At 55.6% G+C, this 21285-nt stretch overlaps 1 protein-coding gene across 1 annotated transcript in view; it reads right to left on the reverse strand.

The window, feature by feature from the left end:
- Window positions 1-21285, reverse strand: part of CRISPLD2 (cysteine rich secretory protein LCCL domain containing 2) — a 62666-nt gene that overhangs the window by 22947 nt on the left and 18434 nt on the right. Inside the window, exons 3-11 of the mRNA XM_045772774.2 lie at window positions 19558-19676; window positions 16995-17127; window positions 16427-16542; window positions 13231-13331; window positions 7895-8038; window positions 6333-6393; window positions 3887-3953; window positions 3309-3439; window positions 1227-1270 (exon numbers count right to left, since the gene is read on the reverse strand). Coding sequence (XP_045628730.1) covers window positions 1227-1270; window positions 3309-3439; window positions 3887-3953; window positions 6333-6393; window positions 7895-8038; window positions 13231-13331; window positions 16427-16542; window positions 16995-17127; window positions 19558-19676 — 916 coding nt within the window. The remainder of the gene's footprint in view (window positions 1-1226; window positions 1271-3308; window positions 3440-3886; window positions 3954-6332; window positions 6394-7894; window positions 8039-13230; window positions 13332-16426; window positions 16543-16994; window positions 17128-19557; window positions 19677-21285) is intronic.

Below are 21285 nucleotides of genomic sequence, written 5' to 3' on the forward strand. Positions count from 1 at the left end.
TGGTTGTGTTCACCAGCCCCTGGTCCGGCCTGTCATTTGGATGGGCCAGAGATCTAGGCAGCAATCCAACAAAGGGGATTGACTCTGTACACCCCGGGACGCTATACAATGGAAGGCAGGGGAGGTCATTAGAAGAAGGCTGAGAACACCACTCAAAGGCACAGAAGGATCTTCTGGATACATTATTATTTTTTTAAAAATCAGGTGACGAAACTTACATAATTCTATTTCAATTTTTAGAAGCGTATCAATGTATTACCAGTGCAAAATACTGGTAATCACAGGAAAATAGACTATGAAGTTATCCACCAGAATGTTCACAATGTTCTATCTGAGTGGTGGAATCTGGGCCAAATCCTTTTCTTTTCTTTTTTTTTAATGCTTCTTTGTATTTTTAAATTATCTGGAATAAAAAGGCATTATTTTTGTAAAATGGAAAAAAAGCTGCTACCTGTTTTTATAAAGACATCTAACCAGATATTCCTGCATCCAGGGCCTATGACGACAAGAACTGCTTTCCCAAAGGAAAGGAAGGGTCGGCAAGGTCAATTTCCTGAGGAAGGAGCTCTGCGGGGTGCCCCGGCATCTCTGCTTGCCTGAGACTATTCCAGTCAAGTGCCCATTCTGGGCAACTGGAATTCACAGCTCCACCTCTGCTTACAGCATGCTCTCCCATGGATGCACCCCACCCTGCCAAATGAACGTACCCTCGGCGATAGGAAAATACATAGGCAATATAAAATATAGGCAATATGAAAAGCTAAGCCAGAGATGGAAAGTATATGCTACGTGCTTCCTCGTGTTTCCCTCTGGCACTCACAGCAGACATTACTGGTCTATCAAGTCTTGTTTTCTAATGAGCCCAGAATGGGGCTTCAGCACCCTCCTCAACACAGGGCTCCAGCTGCTACCATCGACCAGCAGAAATGGACTCTCCCTATCAGGTGCTCTAAACCCAGGCATTAGTATTTCTGTGACACTCCTCTGGGAACCCCAGTGCTATTTCTGGTTTAGCAATTTAGGACCAATGCTAAGTTCAGATATGTTTAGAAATTAAAGAATTAACCTCATCAGGAACCCCTTTAAAAAAGACTTCATGGTGCTGAGAGTTACAGTGTTAACAGACATCAAACACACTCAATCAATAGCTAAGTAGAATAGAATCTCCAGGGAAACCCAAGATAACCTGTGTATTACGGTCACATAAAAAAGACTGGCCAGCTTACCTTTTACTTTTGACACCATGAATGAGCTGGAAGGCTTGTATTTGCTGGAAAAGAAAACATGAGGTAAATGCAAACAGAATCATTTCTAGAAGGGCAAGATTGCTCCTGCATTTGTTTTATTTTCAGCCTCAACTTTACATTTTCCTACTTGTTTCCTATAAGCCTAAAAGCCCTTAGAACATTCTGGAGTGGGGCTTGCTAACCTTCTCTGTATCAAGAACACCTCTGGCAGCCTGGTGAAGCCTATGGACCCCTTCTCAGAATAATGACTTAAAAATGCATACAGTAGGGGCGCCTGGGTGGCTCAGTTGTTAAGCGTCTGCCTTCAGCTCAGTGCGTGATCCCAGCGTTCTGGGATCGAGCCCCACATGAGGCTCCTCTGCTAGGAGGCTGCTTCTTCCTCTCCCACTCCCCCTGCTTGTGTTCCCTCTCTCACTGGCTGTCTCTCTCTCTCTCTGTCAAATAAATAAATAAAATCTTTAAAAAAAATGCATACAGTAAATTTACAAGATTAACAGGGAATCAGTTATTAGTGACATTGTTATCAAAGTATTAAAACAACTTTGCATTCAAGTGATAGCTGTGCTTCCTTGTGAACGCAGTAAACACAAGATCAAGAGGCGAGTCTTCGAACCACTACCCTTTCAGGGTAATGATGGCAGAGACTGTGTTTTCAGATGTCCGCAGCAGCCGATTTCTCCCAGTGAGAGAATTGCGGGCCCTGCTAATGCTACTCTGGTTTGGGGCCAACATTCATACTGGCAGGAAATACTACATTTCAATTAGAGGTTAGATAAAATAAAGCTTTGATTTGCTTTGTGTTGATGTTTGTAGACTGCCTAAAATGCAAAGAACCCCGCTCCGGATCTAAAATTGCCCACTGGGAGGGCCCAGAAGCAGCTCCAGGACAGCGAGCGTGCCAGGCCCTGCGGGGCCCAGTCCCCACCAGCCCGCAGCACCCTTGGTGCCTCTGCTGAGTCTTGCGTGGCTGGCGTTAGGTCACTCGGCCTCCGCTTTGCTTCCGTTTAGACTTCCTTGCTCGTGTTTACACAACCCCCAAGTCCCTAGCTAAAATGAAGAGGGAATTTTGCAAGACCTCTTGAAGAAGCAGGCCTTTCAAAGGGGAATGACTCATGTGGTTTCTGAGATGTCCTGAGTGGAGCTCCTTGGAACACACACACAGGGGCTCTGGTCACTGTGGTCCTTGCTGCAGACCCTGGGATGGGGACTCACACGGGGAAGCTCTCTTGAGGCGATGCGCCATGGCCTGGGGCTGTAGGGAGCTGAAGCAGGGTCCCCAGTGTCCCTGCTGGGCTGGGCACTAGATCTTGGGTGGGGAGGGGGCTCCTGGGCATGGGAGGGGCGCACATTCTCAGGGTTCTGGGCACCAGATCTTTCCTAGCAACTGTGAGAGAGTTGCATCATGTAAAAAACTGGCTCACTGTAGCTCTGTGGACTAGCTGGGTGTCAGCCCTGGGTCCTACCAGGGCCCTGTTTCACAAGCAAGGTGCTGCCACCCAGAAGGGATGAAGAAACTACCTCAAGGTCGTGGGGGTGGCGGGGTGGGGAGCAGAGCCAGGTCTGTTTGGCCACTGTCGGGCTCCATGCTCCCCGGTTCGTTTATGCCTCTGACTCTACGGACAGACCGCAATGTGGCCTCCCCCACCGCTCCCCAGAAAGTCAGGATGGGGAGGACGGTCTGCCTGCGTCCATCTGCAGACCTTAGCTGAAAAACAGGATCTTGGGGGGGGGGGGACAAAAAAAAAACTCAGTATCTTTAAAAAATGAAAATTCTCAGTCTCTAGAAAGAAAAAAATGCTCATCAAGAGTAAACCTATAAACTCAAGGATGGGAAGAAAAGCAGGGGTCAAAGCTCAGCCCAAATGAAACAGGAAAACCCACTTGGGGGAGAGACGGTAAATCACCTGCGGGGTGAATTTTGAGCTATGGAGTTAAGTTCGTCTTTATAGTGTCTTTTTCCCCTACTTCTTTATAATGTTCAGTGCTTTTCGAAATTTCGACAATACTTTCATAACCAGAAAACAGAGAAGCGTTAAGGAGTCCTCGTCACAGAGTAGTTACCTCAAAGACTCCACGCCGTTCCTCTCAGACCTGACGAAGAAGGGGACCTTCCCGTTCCTGGTGACGTCCACCAGGCCACCTTTGTCGTCCAGGATTCCGTAGTGGATGGCGGCCCGGCATATGCTGGATGACTGCGGGCAGGGAGGGGGGCACCGTAAGTACATCTGAATTCGCCTTTGTCCGGGCTTCTTTCGAAACGTCCAGGGTGTTTGTCCTCTACCCACGAAAAGCCGAAACGTCCGGCCAAAGCTCACCCCACTTCTGACTCACCTTTCCCCAGAACACGTCTTTGTTCCTGGGGTGGCTTATCTCAGAAAACTCATCCGAGGGGCTTTACGAACTAAGAGCAGTGACAAACGGCCCTTTCTCCCCACCCAGTGGAGCGCGTTAATGCTCGGTCTGGGGTGCAGACTGACCTTCCCGAGGGTGAGCCCCAGGTCCCCGGGGTGGCTCGACTAGTCTGCACGCCCAGAGACAGGCGCAGCTCTCGGACGGAGGGGTGGAAGGAAAATCCTGTCGCGTGAAAACCACCAGCCTCCCTCACAGACGCGCGATGGGAGCCCCCACAGGGCACTTACACTTTCGTAGAAGAGGGTTCCGAAGACCTTCGCCTTGTCGTTCAGGCAGCCTGCGGGGCACTGGTACCTGACGGGGAAGAAAGCACATGGTTTCCAGAGGTGAATGTGTTGAGGGACTCTCACCAGGGATTTACGTGGGTTTGTCTCCTTCAAAAGTTCTCCCACAACATCAGACAGAAGCTCTGAATTCACAGAAGAAAGACAAGTGGCTTTAAAGGCACCAAAAAAAACAAAAAAATCTCAAGCATCCACCATCAAAGAAGGTACAACTCGAAAGGAAATGCCTCCTTCTAAGGTGTTGGATTGCAAGGTTTTGTTTTGTTTTTTTTTTAAAGAATAAAACCCAATGCTGCTGCTCCTGCCTGTGAAAATGCATACATTAATCCTTCCAGAAAGCCTTAAAAATTCATATCCTCTCATTCCTGAGCTTCCCTTGTAAGCGCGTAACCCAAGCCAGGGGTCGGAAAGTCAGACTCATGTGTTATTTCAAGGGTTTATAATCGTGAAAGACTAGAAATAAGCCAGCACCGTCAAAGGAATGGCCAAGCCTATGCCTGTGTGGCCGTACGCTGGAGTCTGATGCATTCCCCTAGAAGTGAAGTCTTTGAAAAATATTTGACTTTGGAAAATCTTAAATGAAAACAGTAACGCACAAGACACGTAAGCAGTGGTAACCTCACCGGTGCACAGAAAACAGACGGGAAGGGACTACACCAACTTGCCACGGATATCAGGGAGATGCTGGGACATTTTTTTTTTCCTTTAAACTTTGGTGGTGGTGGTGTGTTTCTGAATTACTTACCATAAACAAGAATACCTTTCAAAGTCAGGGGGGAAAAGGTCCGGTAAATATTATTTTGGTCAAACACCAGGTGACAGAATGCCTTCGAGGAGACAGACGGCGGACGTACCTGTGTTTGCAGGTGAGGGAGTCATAGTTCTCAATAGTCCTCCTCCCTGCTTGCAGAGGGTCCCAGCTACCCCGACTCTGGAACTTTCTCAATGTTATCTGATGGATGTTCCCCAAACCTCATGCTTTTTTCTCCACTGACTACTCAGGGTGACGCTCTCACAATGAGCTCGTGGCACAGAAAGGCACGTCATTACAAAGGGACCACTCAGCGCTCCGAACATCCCGGAGCCGTGCGGGTGTGCCCTAACGCTGGGCACGGGGGCGGTTAAGCCAGCACCCCTCGGTGCCACATGTTGCTCATCTCACCAGCAAGCTGCCTGCTCTTGCTTCTGCAGTACATGCGACCAGCTGCTCGTGGGATGCGCGAGCCCTTGAGTGACCTCATCCCAGGTCGTTTAAAGTCTACTTCCTGACACTCCTGCCAAAGTCCAAGGGGAGCGCTCTCCTGGCAAACCAAATTCCAAACCCCCACGGCATGAAGGAGGAACTGCTACCTTCTCTTTTCAGCGTGTGCACTAAGTAACACGGTTCACCTTTAGAGAAACAGACACCAGAACCAGAGGAAGAGGACTAAGGACCACTCTCTACCGCGGACATGGTTTTCTGACCGTGAGCCCGAGGTTCTGCGCGAGGCCACTGCACCTGTTGGCCACTTGCTGCCAGAAAGAGCAGCCTAGCAGCTGCATTGCCAAAACCAAACCCGTCCTTCTTGGCAACCATTCTTCACCATCTGAATGGACGATCCTGAGTGAGTCCATCAGCGAGATGACCGCATTCGACTACCGGGGAACACACGGGCAGCCCTTCCTCCAGCGGGGACTCAGGTCATACAGCGGGCCCGTGGCATCTGTCAGTGGCCAACAGCGCCAGCTCACATGGGCCCCCCACGGCCCCCACCCTAATGTCCCCTGCACAGAACCCCGGGCCACCCTGTAACCCTCTTCACACACACACACAGGTGGAGTGGAGCCCCGACCTCACCAGGTCTCTAGGTCTACAGCACAGCTGCTATTTGCACGTCTACAGCCTGGGGACTCCTAGAGGACTAACACCCACGGCATCCATGATTCGGGCCCCTCCTCCCCACTGGGGATGAAACACTTAACTGGAGTCTATGTCCAGGTGGGAGGAGACCCAGAGCCTGGGCCAACTCCCTAGTCAAAGGTTATTATCACCAGGGGTGATTTTATCCTCCCCCCCCCCCCAAGGAACGGTGGGCAATTTCTGGTGCCATTTTTCGTCATCACAGCTGGAGGTAGGGGTGTTCCTGGCATCCAGTTACAGGGCACAGAACAGCCCCGCCACAGAGAATCATCCGGCCCTAAGTGTCAGTAGCACCGAGGCTCAGAAGCCCTGCTCTGGGCTGACAGACACAGATCATCTTCGTGGGCCAGGCTCTTAATAAATGGTGACAGTCAAAGGGACCTCGGAGATGTCATGGTCAGTCTCATGACGTGACCTGTAACCCACAGCAGGCCCTTTGAAGGAAGGGCTGTGGACATGGGCGGTAGAGGGCTCCAGCCCAGACCTTACCTGTTGCATGTGGACCCTTTGCACTTGTCCTTCATCTTGGTGTCACACTGGACAACTTGGGCTAGGAGAGAAGGGCAAGAACTCACATCACACAAACAGGAGGATCGGTTCACCCCGCGCTCCGACGAACTTTCTGGAACATCCTGGAATCCATGTCATAACCTGAGCGAGAGCACTGCCCAATGGCTGCAGGCCTCAGCTGTGAGGACCAAATCGCAGACCCGGCCCTTCAGAGTAGCCATGTGACCTTGGACATGTGCCTTCCCCTCTGAGGTTCAGTTTCCACAGAGGAGCGGCGGGGACAAGTGCCGTGGGTGCCGTTCCTAGGAGCATTCACTGAGAAACTCAGTGTGGCCTTGGAAGGGGGGCCTGGCCCACACCAAGTGCCCCGAAGGCCTGGAGGGTTCCGGAAGGGTGGGACTCACAGGCCTTCTCCAGCCAAGATGAGTTCTCTCAAGCTCTCCTTGTTTGTTTTCCAGGGACACATCAGAATCTTGGCACAGTGTTACAGTTTGTCAGAAAGACATATATTCTTTTGTAATTTTAAATCACTCTTCTAAAAAATGGAACAATTTTCACTTCTGGACAGACAAGGGCGTCGGTGTACTTTCTGGTTGAAAGAAAGCTACGGAATGATGAAGTGGGCAGAAGTCCCCAGCGAAAGACACCGGCAGGCCCACGAGGACAGAGACTGGTGAGGCAGGGCAGGGACAGAGCAGCCCGAAAAACTAGGGGGGGTTCAGAGAAACACGAGCTCGGCCCTGTTCAGAGTGAGGGAGCCCTGTCTTATGCCGTGGGAGGCTTAGAGGGACACAGAGAACCCCGGGCGGACAGCCCAGGCCTGTGTCGTGCCCATGAGAAAATGCCCCTCTGGAGCCCCGAACCCTCCATAAAGGGGCTACATCGGGGACATGGAACACGGAGCTCCGGGTGGGAGGGCGGTGAGGGCAAAAGGAAGGAGGCTGTGAGGTGAGCGTGCAGGCAGGGCAGGGGAAAGACGGGCAAGGGGTGAGCGCGATGCTATTCCCCACCTGGGGGCCTCCAGGAGCCTCGAGGCGAGCCGTGGGAGGCACTGTGGTGATGACCTCAGAGCTGACACCGGGTGGCCCCCGTCACTGCACATGAGCCTCACGGCAGCCCCACGTGGCCCTTATTGTCCCCTTGTATGGATGAGCAAACCAAGTCTCACAGAGGCCGGTGAGGGTCCGGTCACCAGCCGGTCCGTGGCAAAGAAGGCCCAGAGCCCACGGGAGCCAGCCCCGGGGATCCACGTCCCACTGGCACCTCCAGAGAAACTCAGTTTTAGCCCAGGACCCCTTTGAAAGGAGAAGGTCTCACCTTGAAATGCTGGGCGGGGGAGGGGGAAACGCCACCCACACGCCACTGCCGTGATGCTTGCTTTGGAAGTGACTTAAAAATACCTTTTTTCAAAAATGTCTTAGGGCTGTGCTTTTGCAGCTACACCCACCCTGTTCCCCACTGTTTGCTGACCTGAGACCTCTCGGGGCCCCCCCGCCCCCCGCAGAGGCAGTCCCGGGGCAGAGGCCGGAGCCCCAACTCACTCATGTAGTTCACCGCGGGCGCTTTCTTGGGCTTCGTGGGTCTGACCACCCTCGGCTGGACCCAGACGTGCTTCTCATCGGGAACGGGAGCCACCTCCACCTCGTTCATCTCGTCTGTTTCGGGTTTGGGGCTGTAGGTCTCTTCTTTTAATAGTGGAGAGGGCGAGAAAGATAACACGGGGGGGATTCAACAAAAATGCACTTTGCGGGGAAAAGGGCAACTGGGAAACTGGGACTGGCTTGAGGTTCATGGTCACAAAGGGTCGGTTCAGCGGCAGAGAGAAAGTTACACTTCAGAGCCGGGCCGGCCAGGGGGAATTCTACAGCCAAGGCGAGGTGGCTAGGCTCTCTGCGCGCCGTGTTTGCCTTGGACCCAGGAGCAGCTGGGCCGACCGGAGGCGCAAACCCCAGTGCCCACACCTGGGTGATCACAGCGGCTTCTTGTCCCTCCCCCGCACGTCTCCACCTGCCCGAGGAAGCAGCTTCGAGAGGGTGCCTCGCCCTCTGCCCCCAAGCTGGCACTGTCTGGCCTGATGTCCCTCTGGCCTCCCGTATTCACTGGGGGAGGGGTCTTCCTCGGTCTTATGCCCTCCGTGGTGCACAATGACCCGTGTCAGTGTCCTTGGACCATGCTGGCGGCGGGCACACTCTGCTCGGTTCTGTGCCCCTGTGAGTCACCACTCCACCAAGCCGAAGCCTTTCCCTGCACCGAAGCTTTGCCGCCCGACGTGTATAACCAGCCAAAGACCCAACTGCAGGTTACAGAGTTACTCCATTGGGTCCCGGCATGTTTCCCACCCCCAATATTATCTCTTCTCCAACACAACGACCCCCAGGTTTAACACAGGTTAATTAACCAAATTCCGTTTCTCACGAGCATCCGTGCACATTCCAGTTCCCGTCCTGAGACACCTGTGGGCGCTCATCAGCACCCACCTGCAGGTCATCAGGTACCAAGCTGTGAATTCAGCCAACGCACAGAAAAGTCTTGCTATTTTTATCTGCTTGCGTGGTCTTGTCAAGGACTAACTGATGCGTAGCTTTGCAGGGGGAGCCCTCCCACCTTTAGTGTGCACACCCATCCCCCAACGGTGTCTGAGGACCAGAGCTGGAAACCCCCACCTTGGGAGGCCCTCCCAGGCCTCTCTGTGGCACTGGACTAAAATTCAAGTGGCCACCAAGTGCTCGTGAATCCCCTAGCCTCATTCCTGCTTCTCCTTAGCAGCAACGATGTCTCTTCTCCAAAGGGGGACCAGGTGTTTTGTGGCTATCCAAAACGAGCTCCGAATCCAGGGCCAATTCTCCAGGGCTTTTCAATGCTGGGATGAGCCGCATTGGCCTCACTGGCCAGTCCCCCCACGCACAGCCGCCACCCCCGGGTGAGGAGAGTGGGTGGGACTTAAACGGAAGGCGGGTGGCAGTCCTGAGCCCCAGGGCCATCCTTATCAGAGCTCTGTTGACAGCCATGAGGCCACCACCACCTGCCCCTCCCACCAGCTGCAAACTCCCTGGGGCGGGGAGCCAGCCTGCTTCATCCCCCCAACCCCCACCCCAGACACCCGGCTCCCAGCCACAGTTTTGCTCCACAAAATCTGCTGAATGAAGGATGAGCTAACCCTTAAAGAATTCTCTGAGTTCTTTCGGAAAAAAAAGAAAAAGAAAAAAAGAGTCCCAGCTGAGTTTAAAGACATTCACGATGAGTATTCTGAAAGCACCCCTTGGAGCCAAAAGCTATAGGCGAAATCTTTACGAAGACGCTGGGTTTGCAAACGCCGTTTGGTCCACACCTTCTGTCTCGGGTCTGCTCTTCCCATCAATGTGGCCATTCAGCTTCGCCCTTCCCTGGAAGCCAGAGCTATCTCTGGAATGAGCCAGGTTTTCTTCCACTGGCCTTTAGGATTTTTATACCTCATAATCGCGGCTTTATTCAGCCGAATATAGTTTGGTAAAGCTGTCTAAAGCATTTGAGGGCTCACTATTTAAGAAAATGGGCAGACAGTCCTCGCCCTCAGACACACACATGAAAAGTGGAATGCTGACCCAGAGGACAGGCTGTATTTGAGCACATCCCAATTAAGGTCCCCTGTGTGGAGCAGCGTGGGCCTGGGGAAATTCCATGCCCAAGTTCACCGCAAGGTTACTGTGCGCACCGTTCAGCTCCAGACCAGGGGTCTCGGGCCCCAGGGCATTGCTTACATCAGCCTGCAGAGTCCCACCTGGTTCTGTAGGTGGTGACAAGAGCTCGCGGCTAATGTGTACTGGACACGCACTGAATGATTCCCCGCCGGCTCGGGGCCTCCTTGGTGTGCACTCCTCGCTCCCCAGGAGGCCCGATCAGCCCTGTTTCACAGACAGGAAAACCGAGGCTCAGAGAGGCTACTACCTGCCCAAGCTCACACAGCCGAGCGTCGAGCGGCCCGTCCATGAAGCCCACACCCTGGATCACCACACAGTTTCGCAGTTTCAGGCTGGAGGGACGGAAACGTCTGGAATGGTCTATCGTTAACCCTGCTCCATCTGCATTACAGGTCAAGGCCTTGCCAGGTGCCCTCAATCGTTGCTGATTAAGTAGCTAATGCAGATAAGCTGCTTTACCGGAGGCTTTCTGCCCGGTTAGCTAAGAAAACGGGGATGCCTGCCAAGGGAACTTGGGTGTTTTCCACCAAAAATAAAGAAACAAGCACAAAGGCTTCATTGGGTGGGTAACCCAGCATCTGAGCTGTCTTTGTGTGCATTTGTTCTTTGAAAATGAGCCTCTGTGCGTATGGGCAGTATAGGCATTCAGACGGCATGCAGAGTACATCTGCTCCATGACCCTAGAGCCCTCAGCGCAAACTGGCAGTTGGAACAACAGGTGACCAGGGTTCCAGGAGAGTCTGGGGGCAGAAAAGGCCCAGAAGCAGGTGCACTGCCATGTAGTCAGAGAAGGCTCCCTGGAGGAGGTGTGACACCAGAGCTGTGTTTCCAAGGAGGAGAAGGTATCGGCCAGGTTCACGACATGGATGAGGGCCCCAGGCAGGGAGAGGGCCTACATCCCCCAGCAGGTGCAGAAGGACCCCATGCAAGGTGATGAGTGCGGTCATACCTCCCCACCCCCACTTCTCCGAGGAGGTAATGACCGTGTTTATAAAGCACTATGTGAGGTGCTATGCTAGCACGTCACGTCCTTCTCTCTGCATCCTCCCGGCAAAGCTTCTACAGAGGGACTCTTACCGCCACTGTTACAGATGGGTAGACGGAGGCCCAAAGACAGCGAGCAGTTTGCCCGCGTACACACCTCCGGTAACCGTGGAGACGACCCCTAGCCCAAGCAGCTCTGACTCGTGTGCCTGGAGCCCCTCACGGAGGGGCTGACAGACCCTGAAAACAGCTCTACGACGAGATTGGGCTTGAGCAAAGAATAGCAGGAGACCCAAGGAGAAGCCTCAACGGGCCTCCCTCTCCCACGGTCCCCAAACCAGAGCTCGGGATCTGACGAGGGACTCACCCCTCCTGGGGGACTGGACAGCGGCCACAGGCCCTGCCTGCCAGGGACACAGGGAAGGGCCCGGACTGGCCCGAGGGCCAGCCTCCACCCACAATCTTGTCCTGCCCTGACCCCCACCTCCAGGCAGGGAGATGGAGGCTCAGAGAGAGGGGGCGGCCTGCCCAGGGTCCCGCGGCTGGAATGCGGCAGGCGAGCTGTTCCCAAAGCAAGTGTGCTGGGTTCCAGAACCCATGTCCCGTGAATGCAGGACTCAGACCGGGGATTTCTGGGGGGCGGGGGGGTGTTCACTAAAGACAAGCGTGTGGAGCCCCACCTCGGAGACAGAGAAGAGGGGTGGGCGAGCAGAAGAAACTGCAGTTAGCAAGCCTCCCTGTGTCCGGGGCTCATGACCACGCCGCCCTAACACCTACAGGCGCCGCGTGTGCTCTTGGCCCTGCGGGAAGCACCCTCCCCCGCCCTCAGCCCGAGGCTGTGTCTCCTCCTCCACGGCCACCTGCTCAGGAGGCCTTCCCTGATGCCGCCAGACGACAGCCGATTGTTCCTGCTACAAACTCCGCGACATCAGTTACTTCACCGGGAAGACAGGGGTCCCTGCTCATGGCCGTGACCCACTGCACCCCAGTCTTAGGAGCGGAGGGCCTTAAGCATCAGGTGCCACGGCCATGCGCACAGGTATCACCCGGCTGCGTCCCGCACGCCGCAGATGCCAATGCAGCCACACCAAATGCGCGGCCTCCCTCTGCAGCCTGACGTACCCAACGGAAGACTGCTGTGTCACGCTGGTCTTCCTGCTGGGCAGAGCGACGGGGGGGTTTCTGAGAACCAGCTCGGTCTGCCCCCTGGGCACTCCGCTGCCCGTGGATAACACACGACCCAGGGAGCAGCAACAAACAGGTTTGTCCCACGTCCAGATCCTTGCATCTCCTGCCCCTCGCCCCCACGACGGGCAGAACCAGCAATGAGCTGCTGGCCGGGACACCAGGGCCCCTGGGCCTCGACCAGGTCTGGGACACCCCGCCCCCCAGCCTACCCATTTCTGCACCCCAGAGCCCAGCGGACTGACAGGGAAAGCCTGGTGTGGAGAACCGCCCTCTCCTGCACGCCCAAGCCTCTGGGGAGGCCCCTCTCTGCTGTCACAGCGCCTCCCCATACAGCCATGGGGACAACATGTCCCAAACACAAACACCCAGTTAGCTTCTCGGGCTGGGTTCCATCCCTCCTGGGGTAGAGTCCGAGAAAATACTGCAAAACGTTAGCAAGGCTTTAGGCTCCAGGACGCATTACTTATAGTAGCGGGGACATTGGAAACGTTCCGAGTGGCCAACTAGAAACAAGGGGTAGGATACATGGCAGATCCACGGCCCCCGAAAGTGAGGCATCTGCCTGGGCCATGGGGGGAAGGGAACGATGAACATTTATGACAAATCCAGGCGAGGCATTGGCAAAAGGCAAACAAGGGTGGAAGGAAGGAGGCCAACAAGCCGGGGGGGAACCCTTGCCCAGCCTGGAGGTCACCTGGGACAGGCGCGGTCTTGTTTGTTGTGTGTTTATACCAAACCATGCCAACTACAGCAGGGACGCGTGTGCGGCCAGCACCCAACTCAGGGTGTGGCCACGGGACTCGCCTCCTGGGGGACATGCCAGCACGGCCTCATATCCCCAAGGAGCTGGGGGGCTGAGCCCTGGGACTGGAGAGGGGGTCTGCCCACCACTCATGGCTGCACAGGCAGGAGAGGGGAGGAGGGGGCGCCTTGACTTCACTGTTGAGTTTTCCTGTTTGACGACAGCTCTTCCCGGACCCATGACAGAGGGGACAGCCACTTGGGGTGGCTTCGAAGTCACTTCCTACCTCGGTAACACAGGTTGTTCTTACAGCCGCCTCCATAGCTGGGTGGGCACTCGGAGCAGGGCCGGCCGGTTTTGTACGGGGCTTCTCCGATCCAGTTCCCCCTGCGGACGCACCAAAAACACCATCAGGAGCGGTGCCTCCCAAGGACCTGGGCCCCCCCTCCCCTTTCCTGGGCTGTCCAGGGGAGGAAGGAGGGAGCGTGTGCCGGGTAAAGGGGGAGAGGCAGCTGCACGGAGACTAGAGAATTCTCGAAGACTCCGGGTCAGGAGCTGCGACACATCCTTCCTCCCCAGCACCTTGGTCCCGTCGCATTGGGGTGTGTGTCACCACCCCCCGGGCCCCACATCTGCCCATGTCCTGCTTTACACAACTCTGAACACTGTCCGCCACTCCCCAGCCCAGCCCCAACACCTTCGAACTGGAAAGCTGCCGAGATCCCCCGTGTTGAGCCATTTCTCAAAGGAGTAAAAAGTCAGCATGTTTTAGGAAGGATCTCATGTTTACTAGCTCCTTCCAGCCAGGTCCCTCCATCTTTCCAACATCCAGGAGGGACGTGCTGGAATTCCATCCTTTTTCAGAGGAGGCCACTGGGGCTCAGAAAGGTTAAGTGACCTGCCCAAGGTCACACAGCAAGCAAGTGGAGGGGCTCAGAGCCTTTGCACCACACTGCCCTCAGGGTTGGGACCAAGGTCTCTGTGGATGTCATGGACACCGTCCATCTCCCTCTGAAGTTCCCAGGCAGGGTAGGTGGAGGCCGCTCAGGGCCTGGTTCTCAGGGGCCAGGTAGCAGGTGCGGAGCGGTATCCCCAAGCCCTTCTCCCAGAGCCTGGGCCTTTGGCAGCACAAGCTGGAGCCACGCATGACCTGGGACCAGTCTCTGTGATTCCTTCTAGAAACTTCCTTCTGGGGTTGACCTGGTTGGTCACCCATCTGTTCACTCAGGAAGGAGATCCAGAGCCCTGCTGCTAAGCTAAGCCAAGCCCAGCCCTGGCCTCCCTCAGCCTTCCTCCACCGAGCAGTCCAGAGCGACTCCCCAGGTTGGACTCCGACCCCGCCCGCTGTGTGACCCCCACCGCTATCCTCAGCCCTGACCCTCTGTCTCCTTCTCTGTAACAGGGGCAACGGCAGGAGGTCGTGCAGTGACCAAGTGATGGCATGGAGGCCCTCAGGCCAGGTGTTCATGGTGAAGGCCATGTGTGAGCATTTGCTGAATCAGCAAGCTTGTTGGGCGGCATTTCTGATGGCTTTCCATGGGGGTCAGGGGGCCCTGCTGGTGCTGGAAGGTCGGGTGCCTGGCTCAGCGTCCTGCATGGCCGGGGGCTCAGACTCTTGAGGGAAAAGGCCACGGACACCACACGGCAATCGAAACGGCCCAGCAAACAGGCCACGCCGGGCATAAATCTCAAAGGAGATGCTGGCACGAAAGGGCATCCGTGTCTGGTCCAAACCAGACAGACTGAGCGATGTGGAAGGATGTTGGAACGGCGGCCCCTCTGGGGGACATCCCAGGCCCCTGGAAATATGCTCCATCTTGAGCTGGGCGGTAGTTACAGGCGTACATACGTATCACGCAGACTGAATGGGTGTCTCCCCACCACCCACTAATTGCTGCATTGAAGCCCTAACCCCCGGGTGGCTGTGTGCGGAGATGGGGTGTCCCAGGAGGTAAGCGAGGTGAAGTGAGGTCACAGGATAAGGCCCTGATCCAGCAGGATTAGTGTCTCTAAAGGAGGAGACACCGGGGAGCCCCTCTCTCCCTCCCTCCCTCTCCGTGCACACACTGAAGAGAGGCCACGCGAGGACACAGGCAGGAAGGGAATCGCCAGCACTCGGCCCCGCCGCGCCTCTGCCTGAGATGTGCAGCCTCTGGCCCTCAGCCTTGGCCGCCCGCGCTGGCTAGTCCCACGCAGACACGTGTGGGATTTACCGAGCCGCACACTTAAAACTAGCGTGTATCATCCATACGTTATTCTTTTTTTCAAGAAAACAGCTGGGCGCTAAGAAAGGCAGAACTCTGTTTCTGATCAGATCTTCAGGTGTGGTTTTTTTAATACATAGACTCGAAAGATCCCTCACGCCCCACTGGCTACTCTGCCGGGGATCCCACCATTGCGGGCCAGTTACTGCTCTTCCACGGGGCTGGCGTCCCCCCACCCCCCAGCGATGACCTAATCCGCCTGCCCTCACGCCGGGCCTGTGGGCTGCTGAGGCATGGCCAGCACGGGCATGCCAGACGCTTGACGGAGAGTGTCTATTTTCCCCCTGACCTCAGCGATTCCCCCTCATCCCACCTCCTCACGGCCGCTCCTGACCCAAACCAAATAGGTGAGGTCATCCTCGTTTCATTCGGTCACTGAGCAAATATGCCTCGAGGGCACACTGTGTGCAGGGCCTGGTGTTAGGGTGGTGGCCAGCCCCGTGGCCGGCGTGCAAACCACAGGCCATACACGGGGAGGGCAGTGCTCCGAGAAGCAGCACAATATTTGATGAGCAAAGGAGGTGAATGAGTCAATAGGGGGATACATGGCACACTGATGATATCAGGATGCTATGAGGAGGAAGGGAGCTGAGACATAGGGGCTCCGTGTGGTCTTTTCTAGAAGGGAAAACATAAAAATGCAAAAACTACGTCTAGCATGAATATGTTTCCTGGATTGCTACCTGCTGCATATTTTCAGAGAAAAAAAGAATATTGCTATGTCATATCCCACTGGTTGGCCAGGCAACAGCTATTCCAGCTTCTGATTTCTCAGGGAGTCCCAGCAGATGACTTGCAAAGCCAACTGGGCAATTTCATTGGTTGAAGTCAATTAGGGAAATCTCATGCCTCCTGCCTTGTCTGTAAGTGATCTAGTTCTGGTCAATGACATAAGGAGAAAGTGGGCCAGAGCTGAGAAAGTCCTAAGAGAAAGCCCTTTTCTACCATTCTTTCCCCTTTAGTTTGGGGAAAATGTGATGCCTGGTGCTCTGCAGCCATCTTGGAACCATGAGGACAGGCCAGTACAGCAGGGAAACAGAAAGAACTTGAGTCCTCACTGACACCTCTTAGCTTTTAAGCTGAACTGGATGCACCAATCTCTAGATGTCTTGTTATGTGAACTAATGAAGAGACCTCACCATTTAAGTCAACTTTAGTTGGGTCCTCCATGGCAGGCAAACACATCCCAGCCCATACAACCATGTTACTTGTTCTTACTTTGGAGAGTAATTGCAGACGAGGTAGACTGCATTCTCCCAAACATCTCCCCAAACGTTCATCCTCCGGCAGGTGTTCACAGCACAGCCAATCTTGTTGGTGGTGGCCCAGACTATCTGAAAAAATGATATCCACGTGTCAGAGCCAGGGACAAGGCACAGCAGGGCAACATAGTCTGGCCTGATCTCCAGGCTGTGGTGCTAAAGGGGTGTATGTTGTGAAGGGGTGAAGGACCAGATTTTCTCCCTAACCCCCGAAAGATCCATATGTTTGTTAAACACACACACACACACAGACACCAAACAAAAACAAACCACACATGAGGAAAATGTGCCAGTGACGGAAAATCGCCATACAAGTTTCTAGTGCTTACTCCCGGTTTCCATGCTTGTGTCACAAACCCAAGCTCAGCCCAGCAGTTGTACTTGAAGTAACACCAAATTAAAGGAAAACATTATGGTAATGACAGAGCAGAGTTTTCCAACCCGGTAGCAGTCCTACAGGGCCAGGTAAGTGATGGGGTCTGGAGGTCCTGGGCTGAGGTCTCAGCTCGGGCCTTGGGGGTTACCTGTGTGTAGTGGGTGCACATGGGCCCGGAGCACCTCTCTGGACACCAGGGGTTGCACTCATGGGGGTAGGGGTAGGTGTAGTCCTTCACCTCGTCGTACCAGGATTGCACGTGGAAGCCGGGAGAGCGGTACCTGCAGGGGCAGATCAGCTGGTTATGTCCCGGCCACCACACACTCAATAGACTGAGACCATGGCTCCCAGCACAGCCACCCATGGGGTGGGCTGGAGAGGGGCTGCTGTGGGCAAACAACCCCAAATCCTGCCCAGCACCTGCTCTGAGTGCCTAAAACCCAAGCTTGCAAGGAGCTCACCTGGGCATCCCCCGAGTGCCTTGGTTCCAGGAGTGTCCCTGGGTGGCCCACAGGCCACCTGTGTTTGCCTGGCCCCCAGGGAGTCATTGTTTATATTACAATTCTGTATTTATTCCCGTGTCCATTTGGGGAAATACATGCAGCCCACTAACCCCGTATTTCCCAGATACGATTGTTTAAAACACAACTTGATTGAAAACGTGAGTCTCTTTAACCAAGTCGGAGAAAAACAGTGAGTAAGTAATAGTCTGGGTAATGCACAGAAGGGATGCTGGGGAAGGTCTGAAAGCCCCAAAATAGCCAGCTATGGGGAACAAGGCGCACAGGTCCCCGTCATCCCAGAACAAGAGCCTAGAGGCTCTCGTATCATCGTGGTTGGCTTCACTCCTCAGCTGCTGGGACCGGGGCGGGGGGGAGCCACGGACTCACATACAAGGTGCAGAGCTCTGTCGTCACGTGGGCAAACCCTTTCCAGAACTTCCTATTTAGGATTCGATCCCGAGCCCTCCCGAGCCCCCACCCTGGTCGTCCCCGTGGGTGGCCACAGCCCCCTCGCCTGGCCCCATCCACGGGGTTGGCATCATTGCTTTCTTCCCAGGAAAGAAAATAAACTGGACACAAACCCCCGTCAGCGTCACCAGCTAGCATAAACAAAGCGGTTTCGATAAAGAGAGAAGACAGGAGGGGTCTGGCTGTTTCTGAGAGCACTGTGGTGAGCCGGGCAGTTAGAGGTCTTGTAACAATTACCGTCAGAGCCCAGAGCGCATGGTGGTGGTCAGTGATGCAGCCGGAGCCGGCTGGGGGCAGGACGCTGGCGGCCACACAGCCACGGAGCTAAGGGCTGTGTGGGGACACCCGAGCCCATCCATTTCCCCCGAGCACCACGGCCAGGCTGCTTCGGGGGCCCGGAGAACGAGGGGGGCTCTTTGGGAAAGCAGGTGGCACTCTGCATCCTGCAGGGGCAAGCTCTTCGTGCGCTTTGCACCATCAGTCCCAGCACTTAGCTGGACACAGCAGCAGCAAGACCAGCTCCAAGAATGGCCTGTGGGCTTGAGGGCCCAACGGCAGCCTTGACAGCCATCACCATGACGGCTACGGAATAGAAGAATTGTCTGATACTGTATGAGAAGGGGAGAAAGAATGAAAGGCTGTCCTGGCCACCGTTACCACGATGTAAAAATATGCCGGCCCACAGCCAGATGCTACACAGGCGTCCAGCACGATCTGGCTGCAGAGTCAGGACGGTGGAATGACGGGTTTTCTCCCTGTAGACATTTTCTTTTCATGCTACCGGGAGACTGATTTTACAGAAAGCAGAAATCACCAGAAGACAAAAAAAACAACAAAACCAGGTGTTTGACTCACTTCCTCGAAGTCCCGTGTCTGGACCCCTGAGGACACCTGCTCAGGGTCTGTCCTGGAAAAGCACTGACCTAAAGGACCCGGACTGCTCACAGCTACACTGAAGGCAGGTGCTCACAGAACTGGAGAATATCTGGGCTGCAAGTCAGGCAACCCGGACTTTGAGGGGATACTTCAAGTCCGGTCCAACTTCTCAGTGATGCCAGCAAAGCACAAGCGGGCCTTGAGCTCCCGGGCAGCCCTGGGTCCAGCCCCAGAGGACTTGCATCCACGGCACATTGTCTGGTTGGTTGGTGAGTTTGCACCAGCCGAGGCTCGTGCCCTGTGTCCCCTACGGAAACCAGCCCTCAGCCGGGTGGGTGTTCAACTGGGTGCATCTTAGAGACCACACTCAAGAGCTGGGCAAGAGGGCCTCGGTGGTGAGGGCGAGCCTCCCTGTAGCCGGATGAGGAGGGGATGGTGAGGGACAGCTGCTCGCCAGGTGGGATGTGGCTGGGCCTGGAGGAGGAGCGGAGCCAGGACATGCCAGGACAGAGAAGACACTCTCCCCCAGCCAGCAAGACCAGCATTCCCGTGTTCCCAGCTCACCCGGCCAGCTCCCTGCCGCAACGGGCTCGGGAAGCCTTTCAAGGAAGTGGAATGGAACACCCAAGCTAGAAACCCTGAGCCCGGGGATCAGTGTCGGAGCCAACAAGCAGGCTCGCATCCGTTTTTGCCAATTACTCGGAAGTGGCCCTGGGCACTGAGCCCGTTCCCTCACAAGTAAACGGCATGGGGGTCCTGAGAACTAAATGTGACAGTGGACAGCGAGCACCAAGCCCAGCACACAGTAGGTGCTCAGCAGGGGCAGCCAGTTCACAAGTAATGGGGGACTGCGCTGGCTCTTACCTGCCCCAGTGGACGGCCAGGTTCTGCCCAATGGACACCAGCAGACTGGTGGGCCCGTGTTCCCAGAGGCACTCGTGAGCCCACACTGCCGCCGACCGCTCCAGCTCCTCGTCCCAGGTCTGCAGGGAGAGGAGACACAGGCAGGCCAGAGTCAGCGATGGGAGTAAGACCCAATCTGCAGCCACGTCCCCCACATGCACCCCACATGCAGTACCGGCCAGGTCCCCGTTCTTGGACACTGGGTTCTAGGCATATGTTCGATGGGTTCCTGAGCCGGCAAGTGGGAAGGGGCAGGGCAGGAAAGAACTCGGAGGAGCCCGGCCCGCTGAGGTCCTCGCAGCTCCTGCTCCGGGCTCCCACTTGCCCGGGATGCTGGGCAAGCCCCTTGCATGGCCTCTGCCTCCTCGTCTGTGAAAGGGGAGGACGCCTAAGTTGGGCTGACGGGGGCAGCCTTGGCACAGCCCTGTGAACGTGCTTCACACCACAGAACTATATGCTTCAAAGTGGTCCAGGGGCGCCTGGGTGGCACAGCGGTTGAGCGTCTGCCTTTGGCTCAGGGAGTGATCCCGGCGATCTGGGATCGAGTCCCACATCAGGCTCCTCCGCTATGAGCCTGCTTCTTCCTCTCCCACTCCCCCTGCTTGTGTTCCCTCTCTCGCTGGCTGTCTCTCTCTCTGTCAAATGAATGGATAAAATCTTCAAAAAAAAAAAACAAAAAAAAACAAAGTGGTCCAAAGAGTCAAGAAATGCCTCGGTCCCGGGCCATCCTGCTCTCCTGCGGCACAGCCCGCCCTGAACCGGAGGGAGGGCCCGGGGGCGAGGGCAGGGTCTGGGCCAGAGGATCTGAAACAGGCTCTGCCGCCCGTCCTGCCTCCCAGCTGGCCCAGGGACGCACGTAACTCCCCGGGAAGAAACACAGTGAATAAAGCGACCAGGTCATTGCTCTTCTGCACGGAGCAGACGCCAAACGGCCCTCCGGCCAGCTGCTGTCCCGCCTCCTCCCGGTCGGCAGGCAGATGCTCAGCTCACAGGCAGGCAGGCACTGTTCCCTCTCAGGGGAGCCCAAGCCCCAGCCCCCAGCACACAGTAGGTGCTCACGGAAAGACTTTCAGGCTGAACCCTGGGACCTGGCCGGGAACCGGACACTGACGGTGCTAATGCGGGCCCCCAGGACGGAACATCACAAAGCCGAGCGCCTCCCCCAACCTCTTGCCCTGCCACCTCTTTCCGGCTCCAATGCCGGAGACTCCGGAACATGCCAGGGCGAGTCCTGGCCTAGGGCAGACACCTTTGTGGACCTGGGTCACAACCCTGGATGCAATCCCCGTTTCGGCTGCAGTGGCCATTCCAGGTACACTCAGACGTCAGACTCCTCTCTTGCCGACAGTGCCCCCTCACTTTCGTGCCCACCAAGCACTGTGTTGCTGCTGCCTGGGATGCTTCTCCAAAGCCCAGGACAGCCTAAAATGGGGAGGGGACAGGCCTGCCTTCGGGTGGGAGACCCTCCTGCTGCTCCCTTTACTTAGCAGATCCAAGCCCCCGCTCCCACCATGAGACCCTCATAGTGTGCCGTGAGGTTGGACTTCTCCTTCCTGTCTTCTGGACTTGTGGATCACCCCTCCCAAATAAACTACCTGTACCAGCTTGGTGAATCCACCTCCAAGCAAGGGACCAGCTAACGCTCCATGAAGGAACAGGCACCGTCCACTGCAAGGCGGGGGCAGTGGG

Source organism: Ursus americanus, chromosome 21, assembly GCF_024610735.1.
Source record: "Ursus americanus isolate L20-20 chromosome 21, mUrsAme1.1.p, whole genome shotgun sequence".
Classification (NCBI taxonomy): domain Eukaryota; kingdom Metazoa; phylum Chordata; class Mammalia; order Carnivora; family Ursidae; genus Ursus; species Ursus americanus.